We start from the raw sequence: 17630 nt of genomic DNA, 5'->3' as shown, positions 1-17630 counted from the left end.
TACTTACTTGCGTAATAACTGTTAAGAAGGTAAATATTTACTCCTATAGCCAAGCGGCCATTGGTGCATTCGAAGCTGGTCAGGGAATGCCTGGTCTCACTCTCGATTGCATCAGAATTCTTCGACATAAAGATAATTTGGGTACCTGGTCACAGTGACATTGCAGGAAACTGCGAAGCCGACGAGCTGGCCAGACAGGGGACCTGTGAGGCAATGTGCCCGCGAAAGGAGAGGATCGGAATCCCCTTGACAACCTGCGCTCTACTCCTGGAAGGATTGGCTATGCACCAACTCAGCGAACGCTGGGCAAGTACACGAACGTGTAGGGTCGCGAAGTCCTTCTGGCCACGTTTGGATAGGAGGTGTTCGAGGGATGTCCTGGGAATGACAAAATGTCATCTCTCAAATTTCGTGGGCATCATCACGGGGCACTGTCCGCGAGGCACACATACCGTGAGACTCGGAATTACTTCGAGTCCTTTTTGCGTCAGCTGTATGGAGGATGAGGTGGAATCATCTCCGCATCTGCTCCTTAGCTGCCCAGCCTTCGCGGGACTAAGATTCAAGTATCTTGGCCCCCACTTATTCTCTGCGCCTGCTGATATAGCAGGTGTTGATAACAAAAATCTGATGAACTACATCAGCAGCATAATGAGGTTAACACAACCGCGGACTAGTCACCGTTCGTAGTCCACCAACACTCACCACTCCCCCATCCCTTCCCTTCCTCCCCCTTTTCTGTCCTTAAATGGTATCACAAAGGACGAACAAAACTATTTCGTCCAAGTGGGCCCTACTCTCTGGGAAACCATTATAACCTAGAGTGCCGGACCCTGTACAAAACTAGTCAAGCTACTATCCGCCAAGTATTGTCTCCATCACTAATCCCAAATACTATTAAACTCTCACTTAGTTCCACTTGCAACCGCTTTTACTTTAAATCAAAAAAAATAATCGAATCGCCTTTTTTGTATTTGCCTTGTCGCGCACAAAAAAATACGTCGCAATTTTTCTCACGTAGTTTTTCAATCGCGTATTCATCTTACATTAATAATGAAATATTTTGCTCAAAACATTTTGTTTTTCTCAGTTTTTATCTGCCAGTATCGGTGTACCCTCGCAAGTGAAAAACTTTGCCCCATCGGCAATTGTAATAACGCCGGACCGTGCACCATTGAGGGTGGCCATTTGAAATGCTCCTGTCTTGGGAATTACTTCAAAGGACCGCGCTGTCAAGAATTTACTAACAATTGCGAGCCAAATCCATGCAGGAATGGAGGCACTTGCGAGCCTGCCCTAGGCCAGTTCCTTTGCAACTGTGTTGGCACTTGGGGTGGACAACGATGTAATCTTAAAGATACGCCAGCTTTTACCAAAATGCATGTCCTTTTCAATCCAGTTGGCATTTTTGGCGAACGACAAAACTTTCTACTCACCGTGGAGACATTGGGACCAAGAGATTTCAATTACGAGGCATTCACAAATAATTGCATGATCGATACCTTTGAGTCGCTTCCGCCACGGAACAGTGGTTTTCAGTACTCCAAAAATTTAAGATCTGTCGCTAAATCACACGGCTTGGTTCATGCTGATCGCATACCCTACAAGTCCGGCTACTATCGTGAATCTTACGAAAATTTCTGGGAGGCGGGTACACTGAATATAATAGTGCGAGTTGCAGACATGGAGTCGATAGAGCTTTATGAGCAAACTTTCGAATTGTACCTCATACAGCCGCCACATGTGCCATGCATACCCGATATTGGTTTCATACATGGCGCTAATCCCCAAGAACCGCTCATGGTGGACATAGCGCGTTTCAATGTCTTCAATGCTGTCGTAAACAAGCATTGCACGCCTAACTCACGCATGGACATGGAGTGGACTGTGCACAATACCATCGGAACCGGTGAGTAGCGAAGTTGGTAATTACTAATTAATTTTTATCATTAGTACTTTGTCACGCGTGAGTTTCCCTTTCAGTTTTACTATTTGAATTCGGTAATAGCGGTCAAAAGCAACTGAAAGTCAAGCCATATCGATTATGGTTCAACTATCATGGCGCCGTGGCGCAATCCTATATGATACGACTGAATGTGGATGAGCACCAAGGCGATACAGTAGTTCATAGGAAAGTTAGAGTAAGCGCACGTGTAGATTCAACGAAATTTTAATGCGTAATTCATCATTTATTATATATTTAAAAGTGCTACATTTTCGTTATGTCCAAGCCGGTCTCAGCATTAATCTTGGGCGGAAGCACACGTGAAGTTGGCGTTCGTCAGTCGTTCTCATTGGACGGTTCCAAAAGTCGTGATTTCGCGCTATCGCCGCTAGCGGAGCAAGCAATGAAATTCAAATGGAGTTGTGCTTCAAGTGACGATAGTACCAATAGATTCTGTCGTACAAAAATGGGAACAGGTAGGTTCGAAAGTTATTCCCCAATCAAAAAAAAAGCAATGCCTACTTTGTCTTGTTCCGATTTTCATCAAAACGTTGGAACGGTTGAAACAAATTTGAGATTATAGTAATAGCATTTACTCGATACTATAAGGGTTCTATTCTTCTTAAGATACTTCCGGCCTATCAAAAAAACAAAAATCGTATGCGAACTAAGACTATGGCTATACTGAGCAGAAACGAGAGGCACTGCATTTGAAAGAGAAGATTTAACATTAAACAGGTAACCGTAGCTAGAGTTTGGCGTAGGCACACCCCTTCTAATAGCCTCATCGATAGAATATCAAATTATTATTAGTATTTCTTTAAATTTTTTCCACCTTCACTCCTCTCGGGAGCATAGGGCCTCAAGACTTGTCTTGGATTGATTTCGTAAATTGTTCTGATTGGGTAGATGATTAGCCTGCCGCTACCAGTCTTAAATAGTGGGAATGCCCAACTGTCGTTGCTTAAGAACAATGCCTTCTTACTGCTTGGAGCACCATCTGTGTTTCACATTTTTCTGCCAGATGGTTGAGGACTTCGCTAAGTTTGGTGTGTCTGCGCTATTATCGCGGTCGCCTGCTGCCTCTTGCTGGCGCCACTGATGCAATGTGTAACTCTTTGTTTTTGCTTGTTTTGGCAGCCACAATGGAAATGATGCGGGAAAGTAGGTAAATTTGGAAAAGTGCGAGTACCGTGCTTTACGTGGGATTCGAGCCCACAACCTTTGGGATGGCAGGCTAGTGCATTTACGCTAGATTACCGAGGCCGGTACATTTATCAAGGCTGAATTATTAACCACGCTGTTAGTTCTACCTTTTCCAAACTGGTTAAAGTCCCATCTCGATAAACAAAACTAACCCTACAAGACTCTAATTATGCCACTTCTAATGTATGGCACAGAAAGTTCGACGATGACAATATCCGTTGAGGCGTCACTTGGAGTATTCGAGAGAAAAATTCTGCACAAGATTTTTAGACCTTTGGAACGCAGGCGATGGAACAATGACTTGCATGAGCTCTACGACGACATAGAAGACATAGCGCAGCGAATAAAGATCCAGCGGCTTCGTTGACTGGGTCTGTCATCCGAATAGATACAAACGCTCCGGCTCTGACAGTATTCGTTGCGAATAGATACAAACGCTCCGGCTCTGACAGTATTCGTTGCGGCACCAGCTGGTGGTAGCAGAGGAAGAGAAAGGTCTCCTCTGCGTTGGAAAGATCAGTTGGAGAAGGACTTCACTTCACTTCACTTCGTGTGTCCAACTGACGCCGATTAGCACGAGAAAGAAATTTATCGCGCGAGGAGGAAGAAGAAGGGAATTATTTATAAGTTCGCACTTTTTCAACGAAACAACTGCAGTAATACTTGTTCAAAAGAAGCTGGATTTTACTAGTTAGCGTCTTGATGATTTTTCACAAACGGAGCGACCTACAATTTTATGTGACCTCCAAACGACAGCTGGTTTTATTATGAGGAGATTTTTCATGTCAGAAGGCAATCGGTATTATAGAAAACCGGTTTCTACCATTTTGGTGTTTCGTGCCCGCAGTAGATTTCGAGCCCGCGCATTACCGAATGAGGCTATCTACAGTAAAAAAATGATAGTAAGGCTCGTTCTAAAGTGTGTTTAAATTTAAAGGGACGGTGTTAATTTTGAATTAAAAATATTATTTTTTAGGAAATTATTGTTATTTCCTTTTATTATGATAGTATTGGTATGGCTCAATTAAGAATGAAAGAAAATATCGGCCTCGGCGGCACACCTCCATCGGATGGTCCAAATTTTCCATGACGCTGAGGCATAATTGAGGTTCTATGCCGTTAATGTGCCGAATTATCTTATCCTTTAGCTCTTGAATTGTTGCTGGCTCATTGACGTACACCTTTTCTTTCAAATAACCCCAAAGAAAGAAGTCCAACGGAGTCGTTGACGTTTAGGTGGGGTTCACATTCAACATCGGCCTTTGAAATTTAATTACCCTTTATATAAACTGGCAAAGTTGTATGCATTACCCTTTCGTAAGAAAATTATATACAAGCTGGTGCAAAATTAATCAACCTGTTTCGTTTCTGAACTACTTTTTTACTACACAAACACAAAACAAATATTATTTTGAGTGACGGAAATTTTTGTTTCGACCTATGCCCGATGCATTGCTTGTCTGTTTTTATGCTGCAGCGGTCTAGTTCCGAAGTGCCAAATACGATTGGCATACGACGCCATTTGCAAAAAATTGGATATCTTCCACTCTTATAGTCACCATTATTTTCCATAAACTGCTTTATTCTTTTCTAAGAAACTTGTTGCTCATTTTCCCATTCATTTCTTTTCCAGATAGCATCCTTAATATTCCTGCTGGCGCGCTTCGGCTAGGCAAGTCTTACACTTTTACCTTTCACGTAAACTCATATGTCAGCACAATGGAGTCGGATGTAACAAAGCAGATTATTCAAATTACAAATGAACCCAAGCATTACGTTTTCATTGAATGTGTACGAAATTGTTTAACTGCCACATTTGCTGCCGGCCGCAAGGTACATCTACGTGTGCGCTGTCCCACTTGTACAGCTCAACCAACCATCTTATGGACAGTAAGCAGCGGTGGCAGCTTCCCTCCTAATGCATATCGAATCGGTTTTATGCCACCTGCCAGTGGCAAGGTCACAATTGAAGTATCTGTTACCAGCGGTTCGATGAGCGGTAAATCTGTTATGGAGCTGGCACATAATGAACCACCCACGGGTGGGCGCTGCAGCATTGAACCGACCAGTGGAGTTGAGTATGAAACCGAGTTCCATATAGAATGCATGAACTTTGCCGATCTAGATGTACCAATAACTTATCAATGCATAGCTGGGACATTCACTCTTGATCGCACCGCCGAACGGTTAGTGAGCACAAGACTTCCGATAACGAGCAATATTAAAATTGTTATATGTGACTTTCTGTTCGCTTGCACAGAGACTCAGGTGTCGGTCAGCGTATCCGCCATGCAAGCACCACAAGATGAAGCCGCTCTCAAGCAATTCTTAACGAAACCAGACAGTAACATAGCTAAACTCTTGAAAGATGGACATATCGAACGTGTCATGGTTCTCACGGACGTACTAACCCGTAGCACTCTCACATTGGATATGGCAAATACCATTTATTACCAGTTAAGGGGGCTCAAATTAGAGACACTCTTACAGGTTGAACAAATTACTAAAATAACCCGGAACCTATTAGCAACATTTCAACCACTCGACAATAAAAGAGTACGCATTTTCACCAAATTCCTACGCAAAATTTCGATTGGCTTCTACTACGTAATCACAGACAGAGAGTATCAGGAATTACTACCTGAACCGTATGAAATACTCAACAATGAAGTGGTCGAAATGATTGCAGAATTTTCAGCAAAATTGGAAGATATGCCGCCAGGAATGCTCATGCAACCGGCGAATATCGGCTCCGCGGATCGTCTGAGCGAGAGCTACGCACCACTGCCGGATTTTGATGAGACAGTACTTTCGCGTATCGAAAATTGGTTAGATGTTATTTTCGAATCTTTTCGATGTCTTCATTTTGTGGGCATCTCGGGAGCGATTATGCATGAACCCAGTGACGATCATTACGTATTAGATAAACCAGGCGTTCGATTGGATGTTTTCAGTATCGAGGGCACAAAAATGCTAGATATAGAAACTGAAAATAGAAAAATTGAAATTATAGTGGCGTCTGCCATGCTAGCTGAACTTGAGCATATACTGCAAAGCGCGCAGTTACTCCTTCAAGTGGTGTCCTTTGAGAGCAACCCATTTTGGTGGTATCCCGATACAGAACCACTCAGCACAGGAATAGTATCGTTCAGTGCATATAGCGCCACCGTTCCTTTGAGAGAAGCTACGTTTCTGGAAAATCCAATAGAGTTTAGCATGCCATTGTCCCCAAGTACACCAGCACACGATCCACTTACTAGCTTAGTGGAGGGCTATGTTAACGACTCGTTGGATATGCCTATTTATCGCATCGCAATGCCGGTAAATACCGCAGCAATTGTGAAATTCGTTGATCCCACCACTAGACTTTGTGTTAAATTGAATTTGTGTACGAAACCTCGCAGCTATCAGGTGCGCGCCTCTAGCGATATTGTGCCGGAGAAGGACACATTTCATATTGTCAACGATAAGGGCGGCAATGTCTGGGCATATCTAGCTGTGATGGCGGCAGATGAGATTTCTACCAGGAAAACTTTCAAATTTGAGACAACTATGCTAAAATGTCTCGCATGGGACTTTAAACTGCGCGATCCGGAATGGACGACGGCTGGTTGCATCCCCAAACTAAATTTAACCGACACAGAGAATTTGCGTTGCAATTGTTATCATTTGTCCACGTTCGCGGGCAAAAAGCACACCACAGCAGCCACGGAAACTGATACAGCACGTCGAGTGCTCACTCATTTACCTGTCAATGGTCACATGGTCACCTTTTTCCTACTACTTCTTTTACTATTTACTTTACTCTTCTGGTGGGCCTACTATTCCTTAAAAAATCACAAAGGCGATCTGATCACATTACTCGATCAGGAAGATTATAACAAAGATTTCGGCATTTATGTGCACATAAGCACCGGTGGCCATTGGCAGGCCGCCACATCTGCAAATATTATACTAATGTTCGCGGTGCCACAAGGCACCAGAAAGTTTTTTATTTATCAAAATCCCGAGGACCCACATCTCGTGCGCAACTCCACATGTACGCTACGTTTACCGCTAATCGGTGATGATCTCGCTCAGCCACTATTGCTCAGCATACGACGTGATAATTCCGGCCGCTACCCCAGCTGGTATTGTCGAAATATTGTCATTGAGGATTACGCCAACGAAGTGATTTGTTCATTCGAGGTTGAGGACTGGATAACTACAAAGCCACTAGTTTTGGATGCAATCAATTTTCAGGAAGGTACTCAGTCGTTCAAACGCACTTTTCGTTACACGCTAGAAAGTCTTTTCATTCAATGGTTCCTATTCCAAGCACTCGTAGGACCATGGAAGTATGGGGAAATGCCGTTGACTCGCTTCGAGCGTACTTGCATCTGGACGGTGAAGTTAGCTGTAACCATTTGCATTATTGCCTGTTACATGGGTCCTACAACCTTGGAAACGTACGAGGAGGAACGTGACAAATACAGAAATATTGCTTACGATTGGATGGAAATATTATTTCTATGCGTTTTCTCTTACGTCATTGGTTTTTTTGTGGAAATGGGACTGAAATCATTTATATACCATGACGAATTAAAAAGTGAGAACGATAGTGAAAAATGATTTACTATTGGATTTACTATTACTAAAAGGGTACTTCAATGGGAGGGTCCAAACTTTGAGAGCATATCAGTACATACAGTACAGAGGTCAGCTTGGTAAAACATCAGCTGTGAAATCTGGCGAGAATAATTAGGTTAAGTTAGGTTGAAGCGGTTGTCCTGTGGGACACACTCATGCCCATAGCTTATTGTGATGCCGCGTGGGGAGCTTTCCCTATTTCTCCTAAAACCATTGTGTGCTTTTCAAAAATTTTAGAATATCTCTGATATCTGCGAAACTGAGATCTTCTAATTCGTTAAAAAATTGTCTGCCTAGAATAGCAAATCTCCGCCTGGATATAGCAGGACAATGGCACAAAAGGTGCAAGATTGTCTCCTCCTCTTACTCATCAAGACAACTTCTACAGAAGTCGTGTGCTTGCAGACCCATCCTTTGAGCGTGCCTACCTATTAGGCAATGTCCCGTTATGACTGAAATCAGTGTGCTAAGGCTGTGTTTACTTTGGCTTAGCAAAGAGTCCGTGTGTGCACTAAGAGTCGGCCACAGTTGATGGGCGATTATGCAGGTGGCTTCATTACACCATCTTTCGTTTGCTTTCCTTACGATTTCTTCAAGGATAAGTAGCTTCCATATTTGTAGGGGTATGCCTATGTCATTGTCTATATACTCATCGGTCAACTTGGTGCCGAGTCTCACTAATTACGAGAATAGTTACGTGATTTAGTTTTTAGATTTGAAAAGTTTGTGAGCCTCGTCATCACTCTTTGCGGTGACATTGACTGGCCGCCGACATCGTTTGACTTAACGGCGCTCGACTATTATCTACGCAGCCGTTTACCAAAGTGGGCCATTAGGATGGGACAACTACAGCCGAGCCGCATTGGCATAAGAAAAATACACTTACGTATGTGTATGGGTAGAATAGGAATCGTAAGCAACGATAACTGCAGTTTTTGCAATGAACTGGAAGAGCGGGAAACTCTGGAATACCTGCTATGTTCTTGCATTAGCTAAAGCCCGAATGAGCTGTACAATATGAGAAGTCAGAATGTCTCTGGGCGTTTGTGCTTCTGGGCTTTGGTTGGTTGAAATTGAAATTTGACTTGATCGAGCCAAGGAGCACCAAAAGATATGGTGGCTCCTAAAACACTAAGGCTAAAAAGTCCATGGTTTTTTTTTTTTGGCGGGTGAGGTAGGGTTCAAAATGCCTTCGCACTTACAGCGATCGTCGTCTACTGCGTCGTGTGGTACGATCCCTGTTCTCCTTCTGGGGAGACACCCTTCCCGGAACTGCTTTCTATATTAATTCGGGAGGGCCCAGAACGGCATCCATAAAGGTCCAATTCTATTCATCCACGTCTGGGTCCACCATATTTGTAGCCAGCTTTCATGCTATAGGCTCGTCTTCTTGTGTCTTTATCTGTGCGGCTTCACTTTGCTGCACTGTGTCGAGGTCGATCTTTTTTTTTTCGTAGTACGTTCTCGATGTATTTCTTTACCGCGTTCCAGTTGTCCTCGCGTTCGAGCATTTTGCAGATTATGTCGCTCGGTGCGATGTCGCCGATCTGCTCCCTCAGAGCATTTCTCTCCGCCAGCCATTTGTCACAACTAAAAAACGTGTGTTCAGCGTCATCGCTCGGTGCTTCGCAGTATATGCACTCGGAATCGGTTACTTTGCCCATACGGTATAGGTAATTCCGAAAGTATCCGTGGCCCGAGAGGAACTGGGTTAAGACGTATTTCACTTCTCCGAAGCTCCTTTGGACCCATTTGTCAATTGATAGAATAAGTTTCGCTGTCCATCTGCCACTCGGTTCAGTGTCCCATCGGCTTTGCCACCGCAGCATGGTTTGGGGTACCCGTTCTGGGAAGCTGGTGATTACGTGTTTCTTCTTGGAGTCCCACGCATCTATTCGTTCCCGGACCATGAGGTCGATGGGTATCTGACCGCTGATCACGAAAATTGCAGCGCTTGAGACAGTGCGGTAGGCTAAGGCAACTCTGAGTGCCGCTGTTCGGTGCACAGCCTCCGGTGCTTTGCGCTTGGCTTTGCAATTTAGCACAATTCCCCATACTTCGCTGCCGTACAGGAGAATTGAGCTTGTGGCCGCCATAATTAGCTTTATTTTGCTCTGTGTTGACCCACCAATGTTTGCCATTAATCTACTTAGCATACCCGTCACCTTTGCTGCTTTGGTAGCCGCATGCCGTATCTGGGCCCAGAAAGTAAGCCTGCAGTCAAGTTGAATACCTAAGTATTTTACTACTTTTTGGGTCACTAAGGACGTGTCGCCTTATTGCATGCTGACCTCGAGTGGCATGTGACCTCGTGTCATAAGGATGACTTCGATTTTATGTTCGGCGAGTTCCAGGCCGTGGTCCTCAAGCCATATTTACATCCTTATCATGACTTGGTTCAGCTTCCTTCTAACGTCCTCAGTGTCCCGAACTGGTATGACCGCCGCTATATCGTCCGCGTATCCCACTAGGTATTTATCTTCTGGCATTTCTATGCTCAATATCTTATCATAGCTCAGATTCCAGAGATCGGGGCCGAGTATATATCCTTGAGCTGCGCCAGACGTTATTGCTTTTTTTTTCTGACCATCTGGTGTGTCGTACAGCAGTTCGCGCTCGCTCAAGTAGCACTGGAGAATCCTTATCAGGTATTCAGGTAATCGAAACCTTTCTAGTAGTGCCTTTATGCGTTGAGTCCATTGTATTTAGAGCTCTGGAAAGAGGGTTTGTTGGTTTGGTTGGTTGGTGTACGTGTTATCTGAGCGACACAACCCAGACTCAATTAGCATAAAAGATGCCATTTTCATACACCACTTGCAGAGCCACTGCTTATTAGACGAATCGTCTTGATTTGACTATAAATCTGTCTGTGTTGTCAATTTTCTTTTCTGCAATTTCTTTCAAGTTGGCCATCGAGAATTCCCTCAGCGTTCTATATCGAAGGGAACCGAGACTTGGGTACTCATATAGATAGTGAAAAACTGTTTCTCTAGATTATTCTTGATTGCAGCTTGTGCATTTATTGTTGAACGGCCACCCCATCTTTCTGGCACGGTCTCCAAAAGGCTAGTGACCAATTATCGTTGACGTAATTTTGAAAATGTCTGCCCGTGGCTTTCTTAACAATTTGTCAGTTTTGTAGACAACTGTAGACAACAAGAGCTTCTTCGTGCTACTCAATAATTGCTACAATACTGCAACACTCTTACTCTTTTACAGCTCTGTTGCGCTTACACCCTTTTTGGGTGTTTGGCCGAACTCATCCTACTATGCGACAAGCGACTACGTGGCATGCGTATTGATGTTGTTCCACAAATGGAAGTACTTACAGTTTTAAACCGACTCCGAAAGGCAGATATTTTTTATGAGGAGCTTTTTCATAGCATAAATAGACTTCGAGGCTTGCCATTACCTACCGAGGGGCGACCGCTGTAAAAAAAAGAGTTTCTATCATTTGGTGTCACCTGCACAGTTCAACTTATATGCGGGCGTCACGCCTCCACTTACCATATTCAGCCGAGCTCGCCAAAAAAAAACTAGATCTTGAACCACGATGGGATTATTTTCTTGTTGTGCCCCATTCTTCAATTATTGTGCCAGTATTTTTTGGTGGGAAACGCATTCTAATGTTGCTGCACCTAGCCTATAACTTATCTAAGGCTACAACGTTTCCTTAAACCCCAGGACAACAAAGCTCAATCTCTTCAAAATCTTGTACTTTCAGATCCTCTGAACATTGGATGCAAAAACAGCTCAGACTTGCTAGTCTATACTGGAAAGGAAGCTAAATTGTGGACTCACATTTGCAGATAGAATACGCAAACACGAGCTACGGCTACGGTAAAATCATAGTTGGCTCTTCCGGACTTCCCAGACTAGTGAACTAGGCACATCCGCCAACAATCGTCAGTACAACTTTCACAACCCTCCTACTTTCAAGGAAAGAGTGGGAATGGGACGATGTATGATATACCAAGCTCAAAGCTCGAGAGCTGGGTGGGCGGAGGTGTATATTCGGAACATCTGGGGATTTTCTTCAGTTTTCGGCTTTCCGACTACTGCCGTACTTCCAGGCTCAACTGACGGCAATAATAAAAAACATGGCACTAGTACAGTGGGATGCGATTCCCGGATATGAAATCTACAATTTCACTGATAGCCAGACAGTGATAGAATCTCTTACAATGCAATCGACAACCTCTAAGGTAGCCATGAAATGCCGTACATCTCTTAACGAGGTGGAATAATTTCATCCCAAGGTAACATGTATTCCTGACTATTGCGACATTGAAGGCAACTGCAGGGCCAATGAACTAGGAAACTTGGCAACAAGTTGACAGAAGACAAACAATGACATGGACATTTTTACAGAATAAGTAGACTAAATTCTTTATGAAGTTTGAACTTCGACCTCATAGTATTTTGTGTACTCTCCTCATCACAGTACCTCATCCAGACCCAGTTCCTTTATTAAACTCAGGATGGAGCTGGGTTGGATTGAGCGTATGTGACTTTATTCAGGCTGCAGTTGGCCAAGATGTCTCAACATTCTCCGCGCTATAGCACTGCATTCCAGACGAAGGTGCATTCAAGTCTCCTGGTCGCGGAAATGAGAAGAGTCCATAGACCAAGTTCCGATCTTGTACAGATGACTTCGCAGTCTGCAGTACCCTGTGAGAGTGCCCGTGAGCATTCTCTGTTTACCCTTGGAAAGGGTTATAAGTTTTTCAAACCTCGCAGTAGAGATTTCGCCTTGCAGAATAACTAAGTAACCCACTTATTTTTGAGAAAATTGTAAGAGCAGTAAATGAAATAAGACGCAACGAACGCACCTGCAAATCGACAATTGTGGCCGTCTCTCAAGACTTAACGCAAAGCATCCCTGTTAAGCCAAAATAAGCATAGCCTTGGCACGCTGATTTCCGTTATAACGGCACACTGCCTAATAGGCAGACACGCTCAGGGGATGAACGTACAAACACATGACTTCTGCAAAAGCTGTCTAAATAAGGAACGGGAAGAGACGATCACGCACCAACTGTGCCATTGTCCCGCTATTTTCAAACATAAGGTCTCTTCTTCTCGCCAAGCGTTAGCAAGTGGCGAATAGATGAAGCAACTGGTAGATGTAGCAATTACTCTTGGCAGCGCTGGAGTCGAGCTGGCTAAACTACATTTGTTTGTGAAAGTATTGAGTTTTATGAGGTATAATCGTACTCGCTAGCAGCGAATCTTGCTCGATAACTTTGTTGTTACTTTCACATGCAAATTTTTCATCAAGTGAGCCGATCCACCAATATTTTTGTCACTCAGCGAGCATATCATTTTTAAAGAACATATGGACAAATTGAGTAACCGATTCACAGATTGGCATTACTTCAAGAAAATTCTACAAAATTGCAAAAATAATGCAGCACATATAGTTAATGAGGAACAATTAGATAGTGAAGTTCAACATTTTACGTCCAACGTGCAACTTGCCGCATGGAAAAGTACTCCAACTATTAAAAAAACCGCAGTCATTACTCAATACCCAAAGGGCATTAGAGATCTTTTTCACTAAAGAGAGAACTTTGCAGTAAGTGGCATCAAACACGAGCACCAATAGATAAAACGAGGCTAAACAAAATGACCAAAGATCTTAGTCGGAAAATAAAGAAATTTAAAAATGATGGTTTTTCACGTTACTTGCATTCATTGTCCAACGATCGTCGTGTGGATTACTCTTTATGGAAATGCACAAAGTTCTTAAAAAGGCGACAAATGCACTGTCATCCTCTCAAGATAAAAGAAGGAAAATGGGCTAATAACAATTCCCAGAAAGCAGAACTATGTGCAGATTATCTAGCTGATATTTTTACACCTCATGAGGCAACATCCGAAAGCCTGTCTACATCCGTGCTCCAAGAGTTTGAAGAAATTTCACGAGTCACGAGCGCCGAACTAAAAAGAGAAATTAAAATGCAAAAAAAAAAAAAAAAATAAATAATCCCCTGGTTTCGATATAATCACTGCAGAAATACTCAAGCAGCTTCCACCTAAAAGCATCCAAGTTCTCACTAGCATAATGAATGCATCTTTTAAGTTTCATTACGTTCCTATTCTCTAGAAAACTGCGGAGGTTATTATGCTCCAAAACCCAGGCAAACCTGGACACGAAGTTTCATCGTATAGACCTATATCACTCCTACCAGTGATCTTAAAGCTGTTTGAAAAGCTGTTGATTAAAAGGCTCAATAAAATAATAGAACGAAAAAAAATAATTCCAACACATCAGTTTGGTTTTCGAAGTAAACATTCTACAATCGACCATGTACACAGGATCACGCACGAAATAGAAAAAGCACTCGAAAATAAAAAAGTATGTTCTGGCGTATTCCTCGATGTGGCTAAGGCATTCGATAAAGTTTGTCACACAGGTTTGCTTTTTAAACTAAAATTAATAAAGGTTGTCAAAAAAGTATTGCGGTATTTCCGCCAGCTTGTCTTTGCAAGCGCGTAGTTCTAATTGTATTCGTCGCATCGGTTCACGCTAGAGCTTTTTGGAAAGCTCTTTTCACGTGCTAACACGTGTTTGATTAATTGTTGTTTGCTTTTAGTCGTTCGTGAGTTATAGCGTCGCAAACATGGAGCAAAATAAAGAGAAAATACGGCATATTTTACAGTACTACTACGATAAAGGCAAAAATGCATCTCATGCTGCCAATAAAATTTGTGCAGTTTATGGACCCGATACAGTTTCTATTTCCACCGCACAACGATGGTTTCAACGTTTTCGTTCTGGTGCAGAGGTGATCGAAGATGCGCCACGGTCCGGAAGGCCTGTCGTCGAAAATTGCGATAAAATCGCTGAATTGATCGAAAGAGACCGGCATAGTAGCAGCCGTAGCATCGGCCAAGAGCTGGGCATGAGTCATCAAACCGTTATAAACCATTTAAAGAAGCTTGGATTCAAAAAGAAGCTCGATGTATGGGTGCCACACGACTTGATGCAAAAAACATTTTTGCCCGTATGCATGAGAAATGCTTCTGAATCGCAACAAAATCGACCCGTTTTTGAAGCGGATGGTAACTGGCGATGAAAAGTGGGTCACTTACGACAACGTGAAGCGCAAACGGTCGTGGTCGAAAAGCGGTGAAGCTGCCTAGACGGTGGCCAAGCCTAGATTGACGGCCAGGAAGGTTCTTCTGTGTGTTTGGTGGAATTGACAGGGAATCATCCACTATGAGCTGCTCCCCTATGGCCAAACGCTCAATTCGGACCTGTACTGCCAACAACTGGACCGCTTGAATGCAGCACTCATGCAGAAGAGGCAATCTTTGATCAACAGAGGCCGAATTGTCTTTCAGCAGGACAACGCCAGGCCACACACATCTTTGGTGACGCGCCAGAAGCTCCGGGAGCTCGGATGGGAGGTTCTTTTGTATCCACCGTATAGTCCGGATCTCGCACCAAGTGATTACCACCTATTTCTGTCCATGGCGAACGAGCTTGGTAGTCGGAAGTTGTCCACAAGAGAGTCCTGTGAAAATTGGCTCCCCGAGTTTTTTGACAATAGGGAAGCGAGCTTCTATAAGAGGGGCATTATGAAGTTGGCATCTCATTGGGAACTCGTAATCGAACAAAACGGCGCATATTTGACTTAAATCGCATTATTATAACCAATTTTATGAACAATTGAAAATTCAATAAAAATACCGCAAGACTTTTTTGACAACCTTTACTTCCTAAGCAATTCTACGAAATCTTGGAGTCGTACTTATCAGATCGCTATTTTCGAGTCAAGCAAGATGGTGCTTATTCAAGTCTTCGACAAATAAATGCAGGAGTACCTCAAGGCAGCGTTCTTGGGCCTCTGCTGTACCTTATCTTTACACATGACCTACCGTCTGATCCTAAGATCTGCCAGTGGACTAATACATGGAAAATTAAACTTAACCAAACAAAATCTGTACATGTAGTCTTCACAAACACTAAAATACAACATATACCACTATACATAGGCCCCTATTATGAGTTGGATTCGATCTTCGATATTCGATGGTTGTCGAAGATCGAAAATCGAATGTGAATTTAGTATTATGAGCGGTGCATGCCTGCACAATAGTTCAAGCAGCAAAAAAATGGGAGGAGTTTACAACGGAGCTGAATTGATAGGGACCACCAGTTAGAACGGCAGCAAAATGGATTAAGGTTAATAATGTTTTTTTTTTGGATTGTTTGTAGAAATACATTTTTATTTTCCCTTGGCAGGTATGGGCTGACAAATGACGAATATTTGAATAAAGAAAATTTATAACAAAAATAAAAAAGAAACTATGGCGTAAAGGTTTTTATTTAATACTTTTTAGTTTTTTCCATAACATTCTAAGAAATTCATTTCATATGTTTTCTGCTTCTCCGTTATTTGACTCCACTTCAATATCTCCAGCATCATCGTTGAGGGTCTCATCGGATAACTCTTCATTCGGAAGTTGAACATTGTAAAGCAGACAACTGTTGTACGAGAGAGAGAGCTCTTGCCTGCAACAAACATCTAAATCGGTTTTTCAAGACTCCAATTGTTCTCTCAATGATACTTCTCGCTTTAGCATGTTGTTTGTTGGATGTCCTTTTTGGAGACCCTTCCTCAGTTTCTGAACGCCGTCATTAAATATGGTTTTAGAGCGTATCTAGCATCACCTAAGGCAGACAAAAATTATTAAAAACGGAATTTCTATTGGTGTTTATTACATACCGAGGAGCCAAGTATTGCGACGGTCATTGAGATGTTGCTCCTCATCAATCGTCTAACCACAACTCCGTTGTACTCATTTTCACAAAAAATACTTTTTTTAACTTTCAAAAATGTTGTTAACAAAGAATTTTAGTACAACCGCTTTTTCTTTAATTTTGATTTGCTGTATCAGCTGATAAAAAATTATCTATTGTAAATGCGTCGAGCGATCGAAATTCACCATAGTCCTATTCTTGAGCGAATGTGCACCATAATACCAAATGAAAATTCGTTCGATCAGCACTTTCGACTACAGTCGAAGATCGAATGTTGCTCATAATAAGGGCCATAGATGATCAACAGGTCCCATACTCAAACTATGCGAAGTACCTAGGTATGACACTTGACTGCAAACTTCGATGGAAAGAGCATGTCAAGAAAAAGAGACAAGAATTGGACATCAAACTCAAAAACATGCAATGGCTCATGGGTAGCAGATCAGCTCTCACGATAGAAAACAAGCTGTTAATTTACAAGCAGATACTAAGGCCAGTATGGAGTTATGGTGCGCAGCTATGGGGGTGCGCCAGTCAAAGTACGAAAAACCAAATCCAACACTTCCAAAATAAGGTCCTTAGGTGCATTGTCAAAGCACCATGGTACTGCAGAAGTTCCGACATTGGTTTATAGATTCACTACTTTAGGTAGGCAATTCTTTTTTGAGCTGGAAGGTACCAGTACTATGAAAATCAGGGATCTTCTATAATTTTTGAAAAGTTCACACTGATTTTATGAGAAACAAGGACAAGTTCTCCACGTGGCATCACAACAAGTGGACTATAAGTCTGAGTGTATTCCATAGTGGACAACCGCTACAGCCTAACCTAACCAAATCTAACTGTGAAATATAACCGATTTCGGGTGCTCTTTTTACAATTCGGATGCAAAATGATGCAGCATTTGCCGCTCTGTTGCAGAAAAAAGTATAGTCCAAAAAGTTTGTAATTTTTTCTTGTTCTCTATAGATATGAAAATGAAAAAAATATAATAAATATTGTATATTCTGCATACATAGAAACTTTATTAAAAAAAATTTATCGGATTTTATTTAAAAAAAGGCAAAGCAAAGTGTA

At 42.5% G+C, this 17630-nt stretch overlaps 1 protein-coding gene across 1 annotated transcript; it reads left to right on the top strand.

Annotated features, from left to right (window-relative positions):
- Positions 1–1047: 1047 nt before the first annotated feature.
- Positions 1048–7762, top strand: LOC129240642 (uncharacterized). The gene is made up of 5 exons (XM_054876568.1): positions 1048–1909; positions 1984–2141; positions 2208–2421; positions 4785–7397; positions 7470–7762. The coding sequence occupies exons 1-5, from the start codon at positions 1054–1056 to the stop codon at positions 7760–7762; spliced, it is 4134 nt and encodes a 1377-aa protein (XP_054732543.1). The 5' UTR covers positions 1048–1053.
- The last annotated feature ends 9868 nt before the right edge of the window (positions 7763–17630 follow it).

This window comes from Anastrepha obliqua, chromosome 3 (assembly GCF_027943255.1).
Source record: "Anastrepha obliqua isolate idAnaObli1 chromosome 3, idAnaObli1_1.0, whole genome shotgun sequence".
NCBI classification, from domain to species: Eukaryota; Metazoa; Arthropoda; class Insecta; order Diptera; family Tephritidae; genus Anastrepha; species Anastrepha obliqua.
The sequence above is the reverse complement of the archived record's forward strand: the minus strand, read 5'-3'. Positions and strand labels throughout refer to the sequence as shown.